This window comes from Acomys minous (assembly GCF_964271855.1).
Source record: "Acomys minous genome assembly, chromosome: 14".
NCBI classification, from domain to species: domain Eukaryota; kingdom Metazoa; phylum Chordata; class Mammalia; order Rodentia; family Muridae; genus Acomys; species Acomys minous.
The window spans coordinates 34,858,200-34,881,750 of NC_140496.1; the positions used below are offsets into that span (position 1 = coordinate 34,858,200).

General features: G+C 48.4%; 1 protein-coding gene across 1 annotated transcript in view; it reads right to left on the reverse strand.

Moving 5' to 3' along the window:
* Window positions 1–22,432, reverse strand: part of SLC6A2 (solute carrier family 6 member 2) — a 40,205-nt gene extending 17,773 nt beyond the window's left edge. The window contains exons 1-5 of the mRNA XM_084755306.1: window positions 22,375–22,432; window positions 21,622–21,947; window positions 12,222–12,353; window positions 10,180–10,417; window positions 422–560 (exon numbers count right to left, since the gene is read on the reverse strand). Coding sequence (XP_084611432.1) covers window positions 422–560; window positions 10,180–10,417; window positions 12,222–12,353; window positions 21,622–21,895 — 783 coding nt within the window. The 5' untranslated portion in view covers window positions 21,896–21,947; window positions 22,375–22,432. The remainder of the gene's footprint in view (window positions 1–421; window positions 561–10,179; window positions 10,418–12,221; window positions 12,354–21,621; window positions 21,948–22,374) is intronic.
* Window positions 22,433–23,551: the final 1,119 nt, after the last annotated feature.

A 23,551-nucleotide genomic window follows, 5' to 3' on the forward strand; every position in this document is an offset into this window, starting at 1 on the left:
ACACACATCTATCTTTCAAAGCGTTTTTCTCCCAAAAATTCAGCGCAGATTTACTGGCTATATAGCAAACCAAACTGTTGCTTTCCCTGTAGGATGCAATGCTTACATGCAGTTTTAAGTGAGATCAGTTTAGGTCAAAGATCAGTCAGTAGTTGCTTTAGCCTTGGCCTCAGAATTTAGAGGATGCCCCAGGCTCTATCATGAACTTTTCAAGGGAAAGTATGAAGAGGCTTAATCTACGTACTCCCCTTCTACCCGGATATTGGGCAGGGCCAGCTTTAGGGTAACAGGTTTGTTCACATACAGGCTGAGATGAGGGTGCGACCTGAACTTGTAGTCCTGGCCTCACCGCTTTGTATCAGTCACATGGTAGAAGCTAGGAAAACACGAAACAAACCCCTTGTCTTTACAGAGGCATTACCTTGCCCGATGTCTTCACTCCTTTCCAGAGGCTGAAATACAAGACGATGATGACGACCATCAGGCAGAGCAGCAGCTGCCACTGAGGCAGGCCGATGTCATGGATCCCACTGCTCTCATGCAGATGCAGGACACCCCGTCTGTGAGCAGGAGAGAGAACAGCATCAGTGAGGATGACCAAGTGCCTCGTGATGGTAACAGGCCTTGGCATTCTCCCTAACTCTAGGGTTACTGTGTGGGCCAGCCACGGTCCGCCATGGTCCGCCATGGTCTGCATCTGAGATATCCTAATGGAGTGCCACTTGCTGGCTCCTGAGAACATGATGCTAAGACCGGGGAGGCCCCTGTTCTCCAGACTTTATGTTCTAAACTAGCAGTTCTCAGTAGGAGAAAGAACAGTGTTCACACACAACACAACACCAAAATGGTAATATCTACCATTAGTAGAATTAATGGACACACACATGACAACCCCCCCCCCCCAAATCCACCATTAGTGGAATGTACAGAGGGTAGAATACTACATGACCTCCACTCCTGTGGAGATGAACCTCTCCCATCCTATGGCTATGGCAAACAGATGAGCAGCTTCTGTCTGGTCTCATTCAGATGAAGTTCTGTGAAACATGGACAAGTAAGCTGGATGACTGGAAGTCACTCTGGGCTCGAAGTGAGAGTTGCCAAGCACTTCTAGGGACTAGGGATGCTTATTCCTGACCTATGTCCCATGGCTATGTTCAGTTGTGACAGTTAATGTGCTGGCTCTTTGCAATATACATTCTTTTGTGCTACGGTATCCTTCAATCAAAGACATTTTTAGACCAGGCATAGTGGCACGTGCCTGTAATCCCAGAGCTCTGGGAGGCAGAGGCAGACAGATTTTTGTGAGTTTGAGGCCAGCCTGGCCTACAAAGCGAATCCAGGAAAGCCAAGGCTATACAGAGAAATCTGGTCTTGAAAAACAAAAACAAAAGCAAAGCAAAGAAGAAAAAACAAAAGAAAAGAGGAAAGGGGTGTTTTTTAAACAAACAGGATAGGCATTCTGAAAGCTAGAGGCTATCAAGAGCCTACATGCTATCTACAGTGAAGGGGTGAACAACAGAACAGGTAGCAAAATGACCAGTTGCTAGTTAGAACCTAAAGCACCTGGCCACATGGTCAAATGAAACAACTGGATAAGGCAATAGATCAGGCCTCAGGAAGTGGTTGTCCCACAAGGCGCAGAGGCTCTTCAGCAGTTCAGCATCCTAGGAAGTCAAGCAACCAGAACAGAGAGTGCCTTAGTGGGACCTTTGACCACACCTATGTCATGCATTCCTCTGGAAAGGGTGCTGGAGGCTGGCCCATCCGGACCATAGACACATTTGGGAAGCTTCTGGCATTCAACCCCTGATTTGACAGGGTTACACTCCAACATCAGCAGTAGCATTAAGTGTAAAATCCCAGTAAAGAGTGGTGCACGTTAGGAGGAGTCAGGAAGCTGCAGGCCCCCAGAATGGTCTCTGTCTACTTGCTTCTGAGTGTTACACTGAAAGGCTGGCTGACAATTGCTGTCTCCAACGTCCTTTCCTCCAGGGGAGCTCACCAGTCACCTTTGACATACACCTTTAACCCTTTCAGTTTCTGTGGCTCCTGACTCATCTGCCAGAAGAGTTTCTACATGAGACATCCAGGCTGACTGCATAGTTGTGCCTCCGTATCCCTGGAGGATTTGTTCCAGAACCCTCCATGGATACTGAAATCAGTGGATTCTCAAGTCCCTTGGTAAAATAGCATTGTATTTGATATCTCTTACACAGGCCATTTTGTACATTTTAGACCATCTCTAGATTGTTTTAATGCACAGTAATAGTAAACATGCTATTCTGTATCACCGTGAAGACAAAGGCGAGGCACAAACTTTTGTCTGTACCTGTTCATAATAGTCATATTTTTCACAGTGTGATATGGAGGTTCACTGCAAAAAGGTCTCCCAGGAAAGATAGGCAGATAAATCACGCCTGGGTAGCTAGGACTCAGCCCAGGTCTGGAAGCTCCATGTGGGATTTCAAACAGACAAATGTCCTCAACTCTTCTTGCTAAACCCAACAATCCATCTTCTATTTTTAAAAACATGAGCACCCAGAACCACCCCAAGGACAGCTAGGGAGGAAAGGTGAATATCCAGCATGCACTTCCTTCTCTTAAAGTCTTCTTTCTACTTGCAGTAAAGTCCCAACTCTGCAGATCCTTATAGCGCCCAGAGTGACCTCCTAATTTCTCACATAGAGACTTCACTTCCCTGTGTGGCATTCTGCAAATGCCTGTGTTCAGCATCAGAGAGAAGCTGGTTATAAATTGTACTGTTGTGCTCCAAGCAAGCAGCAGGTTCACATACTATCCTTCCTTAGAATAAAGCACTAATTCAAAAGATATGGTGATGGTAAAAAAAAAAATGCAAATATCTTTGATGGAAAAACAGTTAATTGTCTTATCAGATAAATACACACACACTTATAAATGCTATCTCTGCCCCTTCTTCCTCTTAATCCCTCCAATCCTTTCTCATTCTCCTTTTCCTCTTTCTTCTCCCAGTGTTCTTCCTCTCTTCCACCTCCACCCCATAAGGAGAATTATGAAATAGGGGCTTTCATCTGAATATAATTTGGAACCTGCCAGGGGCACCAGCTGTGCATGAAGCCTCATTCTCCAAGCATTAATTCCTCTTCAGCCACAGGACTCTCAACTCACCGTTAGAATTGCCTACTATCAAAATAATCTTTCTGTTTTCTGTTGCTGTTTGATAGTCTGTTTCACCACGTAGCCCAGGCTAGCCTGGAACCCATGGCTCACTTCTTGCCTTATTCTCCCATGAGCCACCAGAGCAGACACCAATCAATCTTTTGAAAGCTGTTTTATACATCAAAGCTATCTGCTGCCATCTATGCACTCTTAACCAGTTAAGTCAGAACCTCTGGGGGAGTTGGCACTTGGGCACTAACATCTTCGATTGGCAGCCAGAGATTGAACCTGCTGAGTCAGAGACCTACCCAAATGACAGGCTCCTGCTAGACCAACCTGAGCCTTCCAGAATCTCTCTAACTTTCCTGCCAAAGTACGACTGGCTTTCTGTACTTGAAAAAGGAAAGGCTTGAGAGGTTTCCTAAGAAGTGGGTTAGTAACTCTTCTGGAAGCCTGGGTGCTTGGAGGAGCGCACAGGTAATGAAGTTAAACTCACTTTTACTGGTCAAGCTAAAAAAAAAATAAAAATAAATCAGATTCAGTGCTGATGAGAGCATCTACTCCCAATTCGGAGATTCACCAGCTTAGCCCTGAGCAGTTAACATTTGCCAGTAGCTTGTGAAGCTGTGAAGGCCACTGCTAATGCTGTGTGTGCATTCATTTGCTCTGTCATTCATAGCAGGTGTCTAGTATTTGCAGGAACATGAAGGGCAGTAAATTGTGGCACAGAAGTTATCCAGGCTCTCCCAATGGGCCCTGTCCCTGGCTCCTCTGTGACCTGACCCCACACCTAGCGCCAAGCCCTCTGTAGCTCTGCTTTGATCCAGGCTGTGTGTCAGAGGCTGGTGGCTCCAGCACACGTGACGCTCCCAGGATATGGGGCAATGCAAATAGGTGCATGCAAACGGCCCCAGCTGGGAGCTTTCTCCCTCTTTAGCAAAGGACTCTCATGAGGATTCGGTTGCAGAATGTGGGCCATACATTGAGCCCAAGAAATTCCCCACAAATGGCAGCTGTAGCTATCATCGCATCTGGGCTTAGGCTTCCTGGGGGGAGTAGCAGATGCCTACAAAGGAAGCTGAGGAGCACTCACAAAGTTCCACAAAAGCCAGGCTCTTCTGACAAGGTTGCTAGTAGCCAGCAGAGGACAGGATGAGTTGGCAGCAGGTACACAGGTGCAGTGGCGAAAGCAATTGTGCATGATGAATGAGGCTGGGTGAGTGATCATGACCCACAGCGACACTTATAGTGCTCCCCAAACATGCGGTTTCTGAAGCCCCAGGCACTTGTTTTGGCTTCATACTGCTCACTATGTCCCAGCTCCTCTAACAACAGCCCTTGCCTTATGTCTGGCCCTTCCTAGTCTTCTCTCTGGTCCTCACAAGTCAGACACACACACCAGACCCTTATTCTCTTCCTCCAAGACTATTGAAGGTGCCTCTGGCTCCCCCAATCCTGATCTCTCTGCCTCACACTAGCTCTCTTAAATCCACTCTCTACTACTGGAGGATGACACGAGTGGCACGCTGATCTAACCTTCTCACTCTTTTATCTCCAAATACTCAGAGACTTGCTATCACCTAACAGAACTTCACACCGAGATGATGCTTTTTGTGTCTGGATCTTCCTAGTTATTATATATGGATGGCAAAGGGTGGTCTTGGTATCTACTGAGTAGAGGCCAAGGATGCTACCAAATATACAGGACAGTGGCTGCCCCCACTCCCCAGAGAGAATCATCCTACTGTAAATTATGCCCATCAAGTTATGAAGTCCTGCTCTACGGGCTATAAACATGAGCCTTTCAGCATCAGAGAGCTCTCATAACCCACTGCTGCCAAATTCATATCTCCTTTGCCACACCTGCCTTTTGCTCTTGGCAGCAGCAAGATACTTGTCTACAATCATCAGATGCTCCCCTGACCCTAGGGGAAGATCTTGGGATCCTTGGGACCATCTGTTCCTGCATCACTAGAATACATTTTCACAATCCAGTTCGTCAGCCTGGCCAATCTTTGAGTCCTGCTAGTTTCAAAATAGAAATGGTTCCCTGACTTACAGCTTTTATTTACAGAGAGAGAAAAGATAGAAGGTGGGGAGGGTAAGGTAAAAGAGGGGAAGGGAAGGAAGGAGAAAATGGGGGTGAGGGTGGACTGGAATGGATGGCTGAGTGTGACCAAATATATAGGCTAGGCTAGACTCACTTGATACTTAATTCTGCTTTGTCTTATAGTTTTATGGGTCAAGTATTGAATAGTCCCAATTGCCATTTTGGCTAATTCGACTGTGAACATTTTCTGTCTCTGTCTCTGTCTCCATCTCTTTCTGTCTCTGTGTCTCTGCATCTCTCTGTGTCTTTCTGTGTCTGTCTCTGTCTGTCTGTCTGTCTCTGTCTGTCTCTATCTCTTTCTTTCTCTGTGTCTGTCTCTCTTCTCTCTTCTCTTTCTCTCTCTCTCTGTCTGTCTCTGTCTCTGTCTCTGTGTCTCTGTCTCTGTGTCTCTGTCTCTGTCTCTCTCTGTCTCTCTCTCTCTCTGTCTCTCTCTGTCTCTCTCTCTCTCTGTCTCTCTCTCTGTCTGTTTCTCTCTCTCTCTCTCTCTCTCTCTCTCTCTCTCTCTCTCTCTCTCTCTCTCTCTCCAGGGAATCACCCTGCTTGTCTGAAACTTGGGGAAATGCCCTGGTGTCCAGTCATACAACTGAAGCTCCCTCACAGAATAGGCTGCCTCACCCTCATAGGTACCTGAAGAACCAAACTCCAGAGTTTATCATGGTGAAGAGGGTTAAGGGCCAACCTCCCAAGCTATGGTGCTGGCACAAGTAACCTGGGTTTGTATTCCTTTTCCAGCAGCTTAATGGCTGTGAATCATCACCGAGGCCACCATCCAGGCTTTCCAAAGCCTGTGGGCCCGAATGGCTCCAATTCTCACTTGACATTTAAGCCTGAAGAGTTAGTATTGGGAAGGAGGGAGAATTCCTTTACTCGCCAGTGGTGTCATGGGTAGAAAATTTCTATCCTGATTCGTTCACTGAAGGTGCCACTTACAGATAAGGCTAGAACTTTAGTAGCTTTCAGCAGTGGGGCTTTGTGGCTTCAGGCCCAGAGCTGGAAGAGAGCAACAGTTTTGTTCCCTTGAATGATATGTTCAGTCTGTCTGAGTAGAACAAGCTTGGCCAGGATGCCTGGAGAAAAAGAAGGAATTACCCAGCCTCCGCAGGGCTGGCATTGGCTCACATTTGCTGCCTCTTTAAAGTTGAGTTGTCTTAAAAGCAGTATTTCAATAAAGAGGACATGTGCTACACAAAACCCAGAGGCAGCCCATGACGGTGCTCTGGGAAGTTCATATGCAGGATGGACTTGAGAAAGAGAAACAAGAGAAGGGCTCCTGTCTACCTGAAGAGGCCCCCTGTACTCCTGTCCCAGAGAAGAAAATCAGGAGCCATCCTATGAGATGCCAAGGCCAGACAGAGGGGACCCAGCTCTGCCTCAGACCTAAATCTGGGTCTCTCCTTTGGTGTCTCACAATACAACTCATTTGCACCTTCGCAAATGGAGAACGGGGAGGGAAGGTAGGATTTGGATGTGAAGGCATGCGGAACCCAGTTCAGGGGAGCTGTAAAGGCTTGTGGGGGCAGGGGACAGATGAGGGGAAAGGAAGCGATCTATAGAGAAGAATGCTGCCGACGTTCTCCCTGCCTTCTGCTCTCTAGTTTAGGCCCCCAAGGCCATGCGTAACCTTAGACAGGAATGTGTTCCCTTTCCACCACATTCTGCTCTTGGCTGGGCCTGGAAGAAGCTCAGTTGACTAGGCCTGGAAGCAGCTCACTTTCTGCAACAAAGGCACAAAGGCCTCCAGGTTTCCTCCCTCGCCCCCCCCCCCACTCCCCCCTCACCCCCCGCGGTGCATCTCTGCGGGAGTAGGCATAGTGGCCACTCAGGGGAGGAATCCAATACTAACCGAGCCAGATGAAGATGAGGGTTTTCATTTACCACTTTAATTTATAAGAACAACGAGTGCCAGGAGCTAAAAGAAAACCATGCTATTTGCTCTGTGAGAGGAGCATGCTGGGAAATGGGAATCAGCAGCCACCCCCCTCCCTATCCCACCATTTCATGGTCTCCTTATCCAAACCACATGCAGAAAATAGGAAGAAAGTCCCAGAACTTTCACGCAGAAACTCTACTACTACCTTGCTGGGGTCTATGTCCTCTGAATAAGTGCTCCTCTGAATAAGAATGAAGGAGGCCCTAGATTTTCTATAATATGAGACACCTTCCCCCCCCCCCCCAAGCCCCAGAGACAAAGACCTGCAGTGACCAATCAAGGGTCCTTCAATGATGGCCAGATGTTAGGATTCTGGGTAGATGCTGGCAATGAAAGTCCATTGTTCTGGCTCTACCCAGGCTGGTAAGATCCAAGCAGCGAAAACATTTAAAACTCCCCAGATGATTACAATGTGTAGATAAGATTTAACTCCACCATGCTAAGCCCTTGGGCCTGGGACCAAGACGGCCTGGGACAAACTCCTTCCCACTGCTACTTCTAAACTTGGGGACCTGGGACAAGGCACTTGCTGATTTCTGCCCATTTCCTCATTCGTAGAGTAAACAACAACAGATCACAGTGCTCAGAATGAAAAGATAGTATTTGCCAGGTTCCATCCCACTGGAAAGCTCCTCAAGCAGGAAGGTAAACAACTCAAAGTCATTTCCGCAAGTCCCTGAAACTGAGCAGATTCAGGAGCCGCTCCCTCCCCCCCCCCCCCCCCCCCAGCCTCACTGCCATAGTAAGCAACAAAAGCCATGAGTTCCTCTGAGACTAAAGAACGGAGCTCCCAAGAAGAGTCTCAGAGGTGAAAAGCTGCCACGACTGAGACCAGCTTAGCTGCCTGGAAGAGGCAATATGCCAGCCAATATGCCTGGAAACAGTTTAGACCAGAGTCCCTTGAAATGGGCAGTGTCCAACCTGATGAGGTGACTGCAGGCTGTCCAGTGCTCTCCAGGCTCCCAGCTATTGTGAGAGCATGGAGAGCATGCTGAGCTGGGCTGGTGACAGAACTGTCTTTGAGTCGTTTTTGCTTCAGTGAATAACCCCAGGAAAACTCATCCTTCACCAAGTTGGACTTTGATGGTATCCATACTTTCATCTGTTGTGGGTTTGTATATGACCTGGGAGATAAATCTACATAAGTGACCCAAAAGCCTCAGCATATATAATCTGTGTTTCTGTTTAGTAAAGTGGGGGTTGGGGCTTTTGCAATGGATCACATGAGCCCCGAGGGTGGAGTCCAGTGGGGTTCACCTGTCCTGTTCCATGTTTGTGTCCTAGACTACCACTAACATGTGTGTAAGACATCGCTCAAATAAGGTTCACCTGTGTTGGAGGGACCAATCGAGGCTGTCTTCTGAGGATAGAAGCACTCATATGAGTTCGGTGACTGGAAACATGGCAGCCACTCCCTTCACTAGAGGCCAACAGACTGAATAGTGGTGGCTCAGGAGTCAACCACAGACAAAATAAATATTCAGGACCGCATTCTGATCCAAGTGAGTACATTGGATAAAATATTGGGTGGGGGTTGGGACTCTACTCAGTTATTCTAGAAAGAATGATGGAAATAGCGGAGAATAAGCAAACGCTATAACAAAAACCCTTACCAGCAAAAATTAATAATAGGCACTACAGGTTAAAGTATGAGAAACAAGGTACTTGCGTAACGCTAAAGTACCTCTCCAAAAGACACACATTTCCAGAGTGAAAATATCTGTCCAGGAAGAAGCTGGCAGCTTCCACCTTTGCCACAATCAAGGTTAACCTCGCAGGTAACAAGACAGATGGGCACTGTGTCCCCCAGACAAGGCTCACTGAGAAAAGTGCCAGAGCACTTCTATGGTGCCCTTGATGAAAGTGTATACCCTCAATCAGAATGTGAGAAAACAACAAATAAATCCATCTTGACATCTGTTTCATAGACTCATGGGCCAGTATCCTCTAGATGTGTCAAGGACATGAAACTCAAGGAAAGCTCAAAGAACTCTCCCATGCTGGAGGGGACTAAACAGCCGTGACCACCATGATGCCGGTGGGGAAATGTGGGTCTTGGCAGACGAGCTAATAACATGTAAACATCAATTTTCCTCCGATCTACACAGTGCAGTGATTATCCATGGTCTCAACATTAGAAACTTGGGAGGGAGGCCCCATGTACAATCCTTGCAGCTTTTCTATTGCTGAAATTGTTCCAACTGCAATGTTGTATCTATTTTTTTAACAACGTTCTGCCCATTGCCACCAGCCAGTGCCTCTCATACGTGCATGGCAAACACGCTGTCTCCAGGCTGCATTCATCTGCTTTGCTTCCCCCGTATGGGAGTCCCTAGCACAGGGTAGATGGAAGGACAGCTTCAGGACCAGACAGATGCAGCAGATTCCAACCATGGAGGCACCAGCTACCAGCTACCTTCTGGGTGTTTTCATGGCTGACATCACCAGGGTCCACAGTCACTTCCTCAGAGAAGCTGTCCTTCCTACTAACTCCCATTCTCCTGCATACTTAGTTTTAGTTCTTAAAGTCAATTACTCTCTCCGAAGTGTCTTTTATGTCCCAAAGGCCACACACTATCTTTTTTGGGAGAGGGTGGGGGTTTCGAGGCAGGGTTTCTCTGTGTTAGCTGTGGCTGTCCTGGACTCACCTTGTAGACTAGGTTGGCCTCGAACTCACAGTGATCCACCTGCTTCTGTCTCCCAAGTGCTGGGATTAAAGGCATGTACCACCACACCATACACTATCCTTAACACCGTCTTGTTTTCTGTCTGCATGCTGCCATACTGGCTCCCAACCTTCACTTTCCGGTCCTATACCAGAGGCTCCACCAGGTGCCCCGTACACTCCTGGATCCTCTGTTCTTAACTTGGCATCAAGCCTGTACCTTCCAAAAGCTGAATGCCATGCCCCTAACTTGTCTGTGTTTTTTTTTTTCTGAACTCCTGGCTCAGCTCTTGCCTGGGCCTGAGTATGTGGGGTGAGGCACCCATGACTTACTCATAAAACTCTGCAGCCGGTGTGAACTTGTATTTGGAGTACTTGGTATGGTCGCCCAGCACCGAGGCATTGAGGAGTTTGGGGTCAGTGCAGTTGGGACTGTTCCAGGCATGGCCACAGTTGGTCCAAGGAAGGTTCAAGGTGAAAGATGCAAAGAGGTAGTAGAGTGACCAGGCAATGATGACGTTGTAGTAAAATCCGACATAAAGGGCTATGAGGATCACAGCGTAGCCCACTCCTGTGTGGGGACAAAGAGGTCAGGCTTTCCCAGGTCCAGTCTCACCGCTATCCCCTCACCCCTGGAAGTGAAGCCACTGCACACTCCTGCACCTCACTTTTTCTGGAGCAGACCATCAGAGCCCCACCCATAATCTTTTGCCACTGTTGCTCTCTTGGTGCACTCATTGGGCAAATAAGAGTGCCAGGGCCTTGATGTCCTATCAGGTGTTGGAGTATAAAAACTGCAGCTCCCTTGTCACTCAGGCAGGATAACACAGGGATGCGTTTTTACATGCTCTCTTCCTATCCATGGTGGAACTGCCCAGTGATGGGCTCCTTAACTGGAGATAGGCTGTCCATCTCCAACTGATGCTGGAGACAGGCTGTCCATCTCCAACTGATGCTGCAGGGTCCCTCTCACCTTCCCTGGTAACTCCATATCCTTAAGTCCTTCCTTAGGACCTGCTTCTAGGAGAAGATCCAGCCAAGCAGTCCCTGACTAGTTCTCAGCACAGTGCGTGCACATGTCCTCTTGTCAGCCACCTGCCTCCTGTGCAAGCACACTGACTGAATGATTAGGAAGCTCCTGGACAGCCATAGCTGTGGCTTCTTCTTAGAGTAGATAAATTTCCTTACACACCCACGGCTTTAAGGGAGTACCCTCAGCGAGTCTTCGTGGTGAGATCTGAATGAGAATAAGCCTAGCTTCCTCAAATTAGCCAAGGACTGAGGATACAAGCCTGGCCAATCAGAGTGCTGCTTCTCCATAGCCACACTGATTGGTTGTTTAACAATCACGTGACTCAAATTAAACCAGTAAAGTTAGCAATCTTTACTAGCAATTGATAAGAAGGCACCTGGGAGTGATATTAACACAGGAGAAAACAGAGTTGAGGTCGAGAGAGTCTAGCCAGTACTGTCTGAGCCAGATCAAGAAATGTGTGTGTGTGTGTGTGTGTGTGTGTGTGTGTGTGTGTGTGTGTACATATGTACACACATGCCCACTTACAATATATTATATATGTATTCCATAATGAACCCCATCACTTTGTATGCTAACTTTATAAGTTAGTCATAATTTTTTAAAACATAAAAAGAACACTAAAATAAAACCATCTTGGGTTGGATTTCAGGTGACTAAACAGAAAAGATGCCAATTCATGTATCATGCAAGACTTTTATATCAACCTGTTCTTACCACAGACCAAGTATATACAAGGTGCTGAAGAGACCTCTTGCGTCTTAAGGAGAGCCTCATGGGAGACACACTTGTTCTCGCTGGCTGTTACTGTTTTCCTAACCAGTGTTTGGGAGATCCTAACCTTGCTCCACCTGTTCCCAATAGCCTAGGAGCTGGAGAATGGCAGTTGCCGTGGCTATTTCCCATAGGCCTGTTCTAAATTCAAGTACAAGTTCATCTTACAGCAGTCAAGACTGTTGTGTTAAGCTTTCTCAAGCAGCTTTCTGCTTGAACTTGAAGGTGCCCATGGTCAACGTACCATGTCTTCCATGAGAAAAAGGAGGAGGAACAGAGGTGTGTGTGCCGAGATCCCTGCCGTCTTTGTATTTCCTATATATAAAAACACTCCAGTCATTTTCACTCAACCAGTGGGACTGAGCCTGGAGTACAATATGAGGCTATACCTCATATAACCTAGTTTCTATGTGTAAATCCGAATGGTGGACAATCTAGACATCATCGAAGCCTGTGAGCCCCATGTGAGAGCTGACGTACCTTAAATCTCCCCTTGGGAGAAGATTCTTCAGGATACACCAAGAAAGGCTTTGGGGAAAATATTCGACTTCCCACAGAGCACTCCTACCTTTAAAGAAAGGGCAGATCTTCCACACAGTGGCCGCGCCTTCCCGGTTGTACTGCCCCAGAGCCAGCTCCATGTAGAACAGGGGCATGCCAGCGATGATGAGGAACAGCGTGTATGGGATCAGGAAGGCACCTACAGGACGAAGAGGCAGCATTAGGATTGCATGATAGATGCCTCTTATAGGGCTGCAGTCAAGTAGCTCCAACAGCCCTGAGAGTCCAGCTCACCTGCTCACCTGGCTGCTTCCCAGGGGGCGGTTTTAGGGCGATAGAGTTATGCAGAACACTTAGTAGACATATCAGCAAGCATGGCAGTCATAGTGTTCACAATCATTGTAATGCTCACATGCAGTTGGAGGAGTAAACTTTGCATGAGGCGAAGTGACAGAGCTGTGTTCCCACAGCTTCTCCTAGCCTGTGGTACCCAGCGCACATCGTGAAGCACTGCAAGGGATAGCCTCCACCAAACTCATCCCAACCCAGAACGTTTTCTTTCATGAAGCCTCACTCTACTCTGGAACCTCTGGGGTAAGCCCAGCCTTTCCTTGCGTGGGCAAGATGAGTGAGACCAGACAGGGAAAGATGGTGGCCAAGGTGACCCTTGGAGCTTCTAATTTTCTCAGACTGATATCATTGCAAGGGCCCACATGGCTTCCCAAAAACCTGATTTTTCTGCATTCTCCCTAGAGTGCCACAGCCACCTATGAGAAAGTGATGTAAGCAGGGTCATTGCGTCCCCTTGGGGACACTCTAGGCAGATAGAGAAGTCAACACTTCCGGATGGCATGGCGATAAGTGATAGAAGAAGGATTCTTCTTCAAGCTTCTTTCCAGTCCATGGGGCTCACCCTGCTATTGGCTGCTGAAGGAAAAATCTGTTTCAAAGAGGCCATAAGAAGTTCACCCACTAAGGCAGAGGGAGAACTTGAAGGGGATCCTAGGCCACAGGAGACATTCCTAGTGGGATGGGACAAGTCTTAGTAGCAGGGACAATTCTCTGCATGCCCTGACACCCTCAGTGAGCTACATGGGCTATGAGCTCTGGGCGCATGACTCAGGGATGTGTGTATACCACATCAACAGAATTAGTGTAAAACAGTAGCTTCTTTGCTGGAACAGTCAGCACAAAAGCGAACTTCTCGTGGACTTCTGAATGAGATGGCCAAGCCTTGGAAATCTCTGACCCATCCACACCGGGAAAATGAGCAATGTTGAAAAGTGTGTGAAGATGACCACACTGATGATTTTGGCACATCACTAGGCAGTTCACGCTTGGTAAGGCCCTGCTGTGGTACGGGCACTTCCATGCAGCATCATTAGCATCCCCACCTCACTTCTACAGAGCAGAGATTGTCGCTAACTCCATTTTATGGGTGGAAACCGAAGATCTTCTCTACAAAAGAACTGGGACAGAGGTATGTATTATCCAAGGTCAAACTCACCCCATGACTCAGTGTCTGCCTCTGCACGGAAAGCCTGAGGCTCTCAAGAATAAAGGATGATGTGCTGGTCCTGTTGCTGCAAGACCCAAATTCTTCCTGACTAAAGAGGTAGGCCAAAGGTGGAGAGAAGGAAAAACTACTGCACATTTGTATTGTCCATATCATGTAAGGCACTCAGTGTCTGAGCTCATCTGTACTACCCAGAAACCTTCTGGTAGCAAACAAGCGCTGTGATCACCTTCCAGAGCAGGAGACTGAGGCTTAGGGCCAAATCAACTGAGCTTACCAGGCTTGGATGTCTCGTAGGCGATAGAGAGAGGATTTGGGCCCAGATAGGGCTGGCTCCTGAGTTCTAGGCCCATTCCCAGCATACCCTGCAGATTCTAGAATATTCTGGTACAGATAAAGGGTAGACATCTGAATAAGATGTGGGAAGCAGAGTGGGGGTCAAGGTGGGGGAGGTGTTTGCGGATCTGGGAGTAGCCAGGTTATCTGGTCGGTTTGTCCTCGGTCAACCCAGCACTCCTAACTCTGCTCCAGGCTGGGATTCTTTGAAGCAGCATGTGTCAAGGTCTCCTTCCTTCCACTTAACTTCTGCTTTGCCTCTTTCTCACAGGAAGGGCCCTTCTGCCATCTGCTCACATGGCTCACAGGGATAGCAGTGACAATGATAGTGCAGATGCGGGGAGGCCATGGGCTTAGTGAAAGTAACATGTGCCATTTAATGAGGACTTAGTCTATGCCAGGCCACATGGGCTGTACACAGCACACGGTATTCATGTAGAGCTATCCCTGAGAGTCGATCAGCACCACACCCACTTTACAGGCAAGGAAATCAAGGCTTAGAAAAATCAAGTTGCTTGTTCACACTAGAAAACATGTACAGCTTAGAATTAAAGCTTGGTTTACAAGAGTTCCACTCCTTTTCTTGGGCGCCTGGAGCTGGGAAAGTAGAAAGCTAGGTCTTAAAAGATTGAGTAAGCCTGAAGGCAGCTGGTACCCTAAGGGGGAGGGGAGAAGGAAAGAGCCAGATCACAAGTCCCACTCAGATGTTGGTGCTAAGATTTGCCAACATTTTCTTCTACATGGCCAAGGTAAAGGACCCAGGCAATGCATCACAGGTCTGTTTTATCCCATGCTCTTAACCCTAAACTTCCATATGGCACCAAAAACCCAGTAAATTACTTGGTTTGAAGCCCATTTCAACTGCTGCTGACCTCAAGCCACAGCAAAACAAGGACACCCCGACGTCGGTGGGTCTGCACAAACCACAGATCTCTACAGTGAATGACTGTGGTATGAAACTACAAAGTCTCATGGAATGCAAGGCCCAGGTGATTCAAGAATGGTGACACAGGGGACACAGGAGGGGTTTGGAGGGAGGAAACGGAAGGGGTGTGTGACATAGTTAGATTTTACTTTAAATTTTTTGATGACATGGTGTGTATGAATGAAAAACCAGAAAGCGTCTGATGGCCCAATGTCTCTGCTAAAAGACGACATTAAGTAGCACCCTACTGTGAACTCTCTTACAACAACTGGTTTTTTTTTTTTGTTTTTTTTTTTGTTTTTTGTTTTAAAGGCATCTCTGATGAGTTAGGAAGGGACTTCGGGGTAGCTGTGGTGGGCTGAGGCCATCTTCATAGCCAGCACTGCAGAAGCATCTTGGAGTTAAAGGCTGCTTGCAAGTGCACTGATCTGCAAAGGCCATCACTGGCATGCCCTTGTGTCCCTGTATATCTCCTGTGTGGTCATACATTGCAAGAAGCCTCACACTGGGCGTGAAAGTCCGGAATCCTGTCACACCTCTGGAATACCCTTCCTGTGTCACACTCACAAGAGCAGACCTAGGAGAACTGTGGTGGGATACACTTCTCTGAGGGCTCAGCTTCTACAAGGTCCCCCAAAACATACAACTTCACACCAATCCACACCCCGATTCGCTCATGCAGTGATAGGACAAATCCTTTATACACACACACACACACACACACACACACACACACACACACACACACATTCACACTACCTTACAAGGAAGAAAAAGTGTCTAGGTTCAAACTCTTGCAGGGCTAAGGCATAGACCTCAATCAACACAGTAGGCACAGTAGATATAGCTCAAAATAACAACCTCAGCCACAGCTATTAAAATATATCCCCTTCCCACTTTGATAAGAGACCTTTATAATAGTTCTGTTAAAAACTCCAAGGTTGGAGTTTCTTAGAAATTTAGATTGAACTCTGATGGCCAAGAGGGAACAGTGTGAGCCTGGATTTACCTAAGAGGCCTCTGGCATATGCTGGTGTGCTCTTCTGCCCTGTGTCTGAGTTCTGTTCCCAGCCACCAAAAGCAACAAAACCCTGGACTGCACATTATTCAACAGATCCTTGGGGCCATTTGCCCAGGAAAACCCAGAGCCTGGTATTGGGTCAAGGAACAATCTCTTTCTCTCTCTCTCACTTTCATGTATGCCTCAAGCTGACATCTTGCCTGAGCTCCAGGCAAGAATCACACCACCATGGCAGAACAAGTCAGCTCCTCCCAGAGGTCAATGGGGGTGGGACTCAGGGAAATTAGTTTGGAGGGGGCAGTAGGGGGCACTTTTCTATATGCAGCACTGCTCCTTACACAGTCATGCCCAATCTTGACTTGTCCTAGAGGGTTCAGATTCCCTGTCTCCTCCATTGTAACCTCTCTCTTTAAGAGGAGTAGATCTGAAACTGCTTCGGATGCTCAGAACTGTATTACTACAGGAAATATGAGCCACAAAGAACTGAGTGGGACATCACCTCCCCTATTTGGAACATGTACAATACAGCTTGGATGTTTAGATTATCTACAGTAGACTATAACTCCCTAGAGTCAGGGGTTGTCTTCCACGCATCTCTGTACTAGGGGTTGACATGAACCAATGAGTTTCTTTTGAATGAACAGGTCTCTGCAGTGACTCATATTGAGGGTGCCACTAATGAAAGCCCTGGGCCCTCTCTACTAGTACTAGAATTTTAGTTTAGTTTAGTTTTTTGTTTTTGTTTTTGTTTTGTTTTTTTTTTTAGTTTTTCAAGACAGGGTTTCTCTGTGTGGCCTTGGCTGTCCTAAACTCACTCTGTAGACCAGGCTGGCCTCCAACTCACTGAGATTCCCCCTGCCTCTGCCTCCCGAGTGCTGGGATTAAAGGTGTGTGCCACCACACCCAGCTCTGGTCCTAGAATTTAATCCTTTCTTAGGCAATTGGGTTTGAGACTGCAGGGCAAGACAAAGCGTTTTCTCTATTAAATCCTACTTGGTTGGGAACAGTCCTTCAGATCTTTTTAGCCAGCTTAGAGTAGAGGTCACTCGATGATAATGAGCCTGGATCAGTACCTTACTCCCTCAAAGCGGTGTGCAGGCTCCACCGCTGGAGAACCACACCACGCTGGTTGGCTCCTTGTGCATCTCAGCTAAATAATGTCTCACCTGAAGAAGATCCATATGTGGACAACCTGTGTTTAAGCTGGACATAAAAACCCCAGAGGTCTATATCAACACCACCCTCATTAGTGGTTTTGAGGATCCCAGGCATTTGGCTACTGAGGGAAGTATACTAAGAACTCAGAATCACAGCATGGGACCCTGTGCAGAAATGCTAAGCCCACTGTCCAGGAGAGCAGTGACATACTGACATACTATAGACCTCTCAACCTTCCTAATGCTGCAACTCTTTAATACAAAGTTCCTCACGCTGTGGTGACCCCCCCCAACCATAAATTCATTCCATTGCTACTTCATAACTGTAATTTTGCTACTGTTATGAATTGTAATGTAAATAAGTGATAATCAGGATATCTGATATGTGACCCCCCCCCAATGGGGTCATGGCCCACTGGTTGAGAACCATGTACAATGGCCAACTTTTGCCTCCTAAATCTGCCACACTATGGCCTCTGGCTTAAGGAGTTTTGTTTTGTTTTTGTTCTTGTTTTTTGCTGCTGCTGTTGTTGTTGTTTTTATTTTTTCTTACCCCCTTTGTCAATTTATTTTCAGAATAAATTCTACTTATTTCAGAATTAGGACCTCATCCTATACCTGGGTTAAACATGTAACCCATAGCACCCAAAATGTCAAAGTGGTAGCATTACTGTGTTGCCCCTATGATGTGACATTTTCCCAAGTACTTTATCTATATTGTCCGGTGTTATCTGGTCCTGTAGAAAGGGCCAAAATTACCCTCTCTCTTTCTGCACAAGAGAAATGAGGCTTGGAGACACTATAAGATTTTTCCAATGTTATTTCTCTAGCAAATACCAGACCCTGACTCAAAGATAGGTATGCCCAAACCCCAAAATTTAGTGCACAAGATTGCCACAAAGATCTAGTGCAGAGCGCAATGCACAGAGGGTAATCCATAGAGGCCACTTCCAGACATGAGTGCTCAGACACCTATATATTTGTTCCTTCCCAGAGGCCAGCATAGACCCCCATCTTGGGTTCAAAAGGAACAATCTAGAAGCCATAGCCTGTCATCCCAGCAGCTGGTCTTCAGGTAGATGTTCAGACAGGCTGATCCTTGACAGTAATTCATTCATAAAATATTAGCCAGGGGCATAAACTACTGGCAACTTCATCCTTTCAAAACATTCTCCAGTCTGGGCCAGTATAAACACTCCGACTTGGAGAGTTCTGTGTTAACACTGGCACCAAAGAACACACCGACCCAAGGGCCAGGCTGGTAAAGGATGGGATGGTGAAGCCTGGCTTGGGGACAGCTGTAGTCAAGGCACTGGGGAGCTATAAATTGTTGGATCATCTAAGACCTTGTGCCTTTTATAGAAGGAAATTTGGTGCCTGAGGTCACAGTGAGTAGCAGGGTTAGGATTCAAACTCATGCCTTTGGCTTCTTCCCAGATTGAAGGAGTACTTGCCTACTCATCCGTCTCTGGAGCTGAAATCAGAATTACTAAAAGAGAATGAGCCCACAAAGAACAGTATGAGATCTCAGTGGAGATCCAGGCCTGAGGGGGCAGCTGAGCATCCCCTGGAGCAGGGATGGGAGCAGTAAAAATCAGAGTGCTCTGTCCTCCCAAATGAAGCCCTACACTACGAGTCCCCAGGTCAATCGCAAACCTCCTAATCAGCAATGGAAATTCACTGAGGTAGCAGCCCTTCCCCTCACTCCTAGCAGAATGTTTCCTCAGCCCAGCCCCAACTTGCCTCTCACCCTTATCTCTTTGGCTTGCCCTCCAGCCAATCTATGTTCCCCTCCTGAGGAGCCTGTCCCAGGTGGTGGCTAAAATACTGTTTTTCCAAGCCCTCCCTATCCAGAGCAGCTGACTTCCCCTGAGTCACCACTAACCAGCCCCTCCTTAAGCCTCTACAGTACCGGTCGCTCTCCCATCCCTTTCCTGTGCTATCCTAATGATAGTGACAAAAAGCAGCCACTACCCTCTCTGAGCCATGCTTCACGCAGCCTCCCCACCCACCCTGAAACTTTAGTCCTTCTCCATCTTCTTAGCTGAACATATTGGACATATGAGGAAACTGAGGCCTGCAGAGTTTCCCAAGTCATCAGACTTGTTAGAAACTGGAGCCTATAACTTTGCAGCCAAGACTATTAATGTCCAGGCTGCATGTGTGTGCATGCGTGCACGCGCTCACACACACACACACACACACACACACACACACACACACACACACCACACACACACACACACCCTCATCATCTCCAACACTTCACTGGGTTAGTTCCTGAAAGGTTTCTGCCATGGTTCGTGAAACTGCCAATAAGTCTCTGAGAGCTTGGGTTATTTTGTTAATGCATTTGCTCCGTATAAGTGGGTAGGAACCTTCTACCACATTCCTAGGACTTGTGTGTTATCAGGGATTAAAAAACCAACGGTTTGTGCCCTCAACTTTTCTCAGCCTGCTTCGGAAACAGGTCCCCAAAAGACAAATTATGGAACAACTCTGGATAGGCCACTCCAGGACCAGTATAGCTAGGAAAGGGACTTCAGTCAATTTCAACGAAAACTTCACATCTGTGACAAATTTCCTGTACTTTGTCTCCAGGCACACAGTCTGTCATCCAGTACACAGCAGGTGCTCTCTGCAACATGGCAGTGTCCAAGTGGACACAGTGTCAATGAGGGTCCTGGAATATCTATCTAATGTATGTGTCAAGTTGGCCATCTGCGTTGCTTTAGCCAAAACTAAATGATATATTATATGCTTTGAAATGGGTGGATAACAATGGAAAAGATTTATCCCCATATAACAATGAGGACTTGTGGGCACCAGCGCTCTGGGAAGACAGAATGATGGCTCAAACATCCAGGTGACCCCTACAGAGCCTAGCATGACGCCCTACACTGAGCTAAGCCCAGAGAAATATTGCTGATTAATGACTGAGTGTCTGATGTCTAGGGACAAGCAGTCTCAGACAGTCACTAAAGGGCACACAACTTATCTTAAGGTCTTCCAATTTATCATTTACTCATCATCTCCCCGCTTGCTACAAATATAGAAAAACCTGCCTCTTTTTTTATTGTTGCTATCATTGGGGCCCAAGGACCAGAATGCTGAAATTTGCTCAGAGTCCCTAGAGGATCTGTAGCCACAAGGTGAGGGAAAGTTTCACCTTTGGTAGGTGTGTCCCTGTGTTAGCTTTCTCTCTCTACCCACCAGGGTCAGAGTACTGAGCCGGAAGAGTAGCAAGGGCCACCAGAGACAGGAAGCATCTCCTGAGGCTCGGGACTTTTGTCTAGGCTGCCTTATCTGGAGTATCTAACGGTGACACTCATGTTGAGAAGGGAACACATGATGGCTCATCTGTTGGCTCCAGCTTTGCTTCACCTTCTCCCTGAAAGCTGATGCTTCTGTATGCAACCCAACCATCTCAGAGCCAGCTGGTCTCTCTGGACACCACACCCTCTTTACAAATATTGGGTATTGCTTATCCCAAAGCAAGTGTCCAGAGAGTACACAGAAACAAAGAGCTGTGCATCTAGGACTCTGGGGGCACAAGCTCCCCCACTTTGGCTCCTGTAAAGTTTCACCCTGCTTCCAACTGACTTCCCTTAAGTTCCAAGTCAGAAAGGCTACAAGGCAAGGAGATCCAGGGATGGGCCAACGTCCTGCTCTAGAAGCTCACATCCCTGGGTTCTTTGTGTGGGGGGGGGTTCAGGGGGGCTCTACTGAGCTTATGTCTCAGTAAAGATGGTGGGACTAGGGTGGCTTGGCCGTGCTAGGGTCCAAGCCCTTCAGAAAGGAGCTTGAGGCTGCTTCCATGGGGCTGTACGTGTGACGCCCTGGGCTCTTATTCCAGAGCAGATGGGTAACATGACAGTTCATCCGAAAGATGGCAAAACAGCTTTTCTGCTGAGTGTCTTCTCCAGCCTTGCCTGCACACCACTCTACAATGTGGCCAGAGCCTGAAAAGCTGAGGAGGAAGGGCCCTTCAGTCTCCCAGCCCTCCTGCCTCAATGTCCAGCTCGGTTCTTGTCATCTAGTGGCCTGATCGCACAAAGTCTGTGTGCCCTTACCCCTGTACCCACTGGTGACCCAAGGGCTCGATTTTACCTTTCCTTGCCGCAGCCCCAAGGTTAAGAGTGCTAGAGTTATCGTCATCTTGTGTCTGGCTGGAACGTCCCACATACTTCTGGAATCCTTTCAAGAATGTCCTGAGCTCTACTCCCCTTCTCTGCGGTGCAGCATTGACTCTGGATGCCTGACACAACCAGGTGCCCCCAATTCTCTCTGTCCTTGAGCCCTGTGCCTACCACTGTCCAAGGTCCTGCCTCAACTTCCCTAGGGGAGAGCGACAATCTACTTCCCTGTCGCCCTAAAGAGTTCTTTCCTGCTCACTAAATATGTTCCTGTGTGTCCACTTCTCCCCACTGTGCATGCCTGCTCCATTCCGAGCCAGTGTTACAAGAACGGGCTGCCTCCCAAGTCCAAAGCATTAGCCAGCCCTGCGCTCACCACCACCATTCTTGTAGCAGAGATAGGGGAAGCGCCACACGTTGGCCAGGTCCACCGCGAAGCCGACCACAGACAGCAGGAAATCAATCTTCTTGCCCCAAGTCTCCCGGGGTTGCGCGTCCCCGTCCTGGGACGCCAGGAGACACTGGACGCCGTTGCGTTCCTTCACCACCAGCATATCCGCGGTTTTGCAGGTCCCCAGGGGTTGCTCAGGAAGCGGGTCCGCCCCGCCGAGCTCCGGCTGCACCTGCGGGTTCATTCGCGCCAGAAGCATGGGTGCGGCTGGATAGAAGAACTTCGGAGGCTCTGGGGACAACACCGAAGCTCTGCTTGTATGAAAGGAGAAAAAGAAGCAGTCACCACGGCTTGCTGCCTGTTTGCACCAACTGAGACCACCCGGCGGAACCCAGAACGTCGGGATCCGTGCGCTGAGCGAACTCTGGCTTCCTAGAAAAGGAGCGCGTGTGTTGGAAAAAATTTGGAGACAGAGGTTGTGACGCGCGTCCGACTGGGACAGAATTCATAGGTGGGGACCTCCTCGGGCCGCCCTATGGGTCGGGCTAAAGACCCTGCCGTGCTGTACCTAGGTCATTCGCTGTCCCCCACCCCTAAATGGCAAGTTTCCTGCGGGCCCTAACGGGATAGAGTTGACTCGAGGTCCCGGTCCAGCTATGGGGGGCGCCCTGGGAGCCTTGGGGACACTAGCGGACGCGGCTGCTCACGATGTGCCCTGGGGCTGGTCCGCACACTTACCGGTCCCGCGCGCAGAGCGCACTCACGTGGCGGGCAGCAAGGGGATCGCGGGCGCCAGCCCGGGCTGGGTTCCGCCGCGTGGCACTCAGGCGGGGCCCTGGGAGCGCTGCGGGCACCGGGCGCCCGGCAGGACGTGGGCTGGCTGGCTCTGGCCGCGCCGGGAGGAAGCCGACCTGGTAATGTAGCCTGTGCCCCAGGTAACGCGCCTATTGCATTAGCCCCGCGCCCAGCCCGCTCGGTCTGGAGCCTGTTAGCACTAATGCAGACTGACAGCGTGGCCGGGACTGGCAGAGGCGGGGGCGCAGCTCCCACGGGGCTCCGGGGTAGCAGGAGTTGGACTCCCAGGGACTCTCGGGGACCTGGCTACACCTTTTCAGTCTGTCTTCAGCAAGAGTAGCTAATGGGGCTCCCTGAAACACCTGGCTCTGACCTCTAAGGAGAGGAAGAGAGCAACAGATTCCCAGAACTGGGGTCAAGTCTGTCAAAGGGGAGCTGGTAAGAATAGGGGAGCAGCCACCACCTTAGTGACATCAGCGTTGTCATACACCCAGGCTACTTAACCTACGTGATGAGAGGTTTCTTCACCAGAAAAATGGGAACTTGGTGCTTCTAGATTCATACCGCAAACTGGTGGCCTGGAGGCTGGGCCGGGCTAGGCCTTTGGGCAGTTCTGTTTGGCCAGCTCAGCTTGTTGAAAGGTCATATAGCCCAGGATTTTTTCCTGGCTCCATTTATGACCAGCAGGCTAGCAGGACGTTGGAGGCTGTGACCCTGATCTCCTTGGAGTCTGTGACCCACTGGTTGTCAAAAACGCCTCCCTAATGCCAAAGGGAGCCTTTTTTTTTGTTTTGTTTTGTTTTGTTTTCCATAAGTGGACGACACCTCCACAGAGGTGGTTGTTCAGTTCCGGAAACAGAAGGAAAACAGGAAATACAATAAATAAACATGTATAATGGGGAGGAAGACTGATGCTGTGGTGGCTGGGGGTGGGTAAAGCAGTGGAAGGGAATGGCTGGAAAGAGCAGGGCTGCAATTTGAACAATATCTTCTATAGTGTTTTAGGCTGAGCTGCTTGGGCCTGGGGGTTTATTAATCCAACTACTACTTGTGTCTGAATCTCCCCTGCTAGGAGAGCCACAGAGACAATCCCCGACACCAAGGGGTTCTCAGTCCAGTC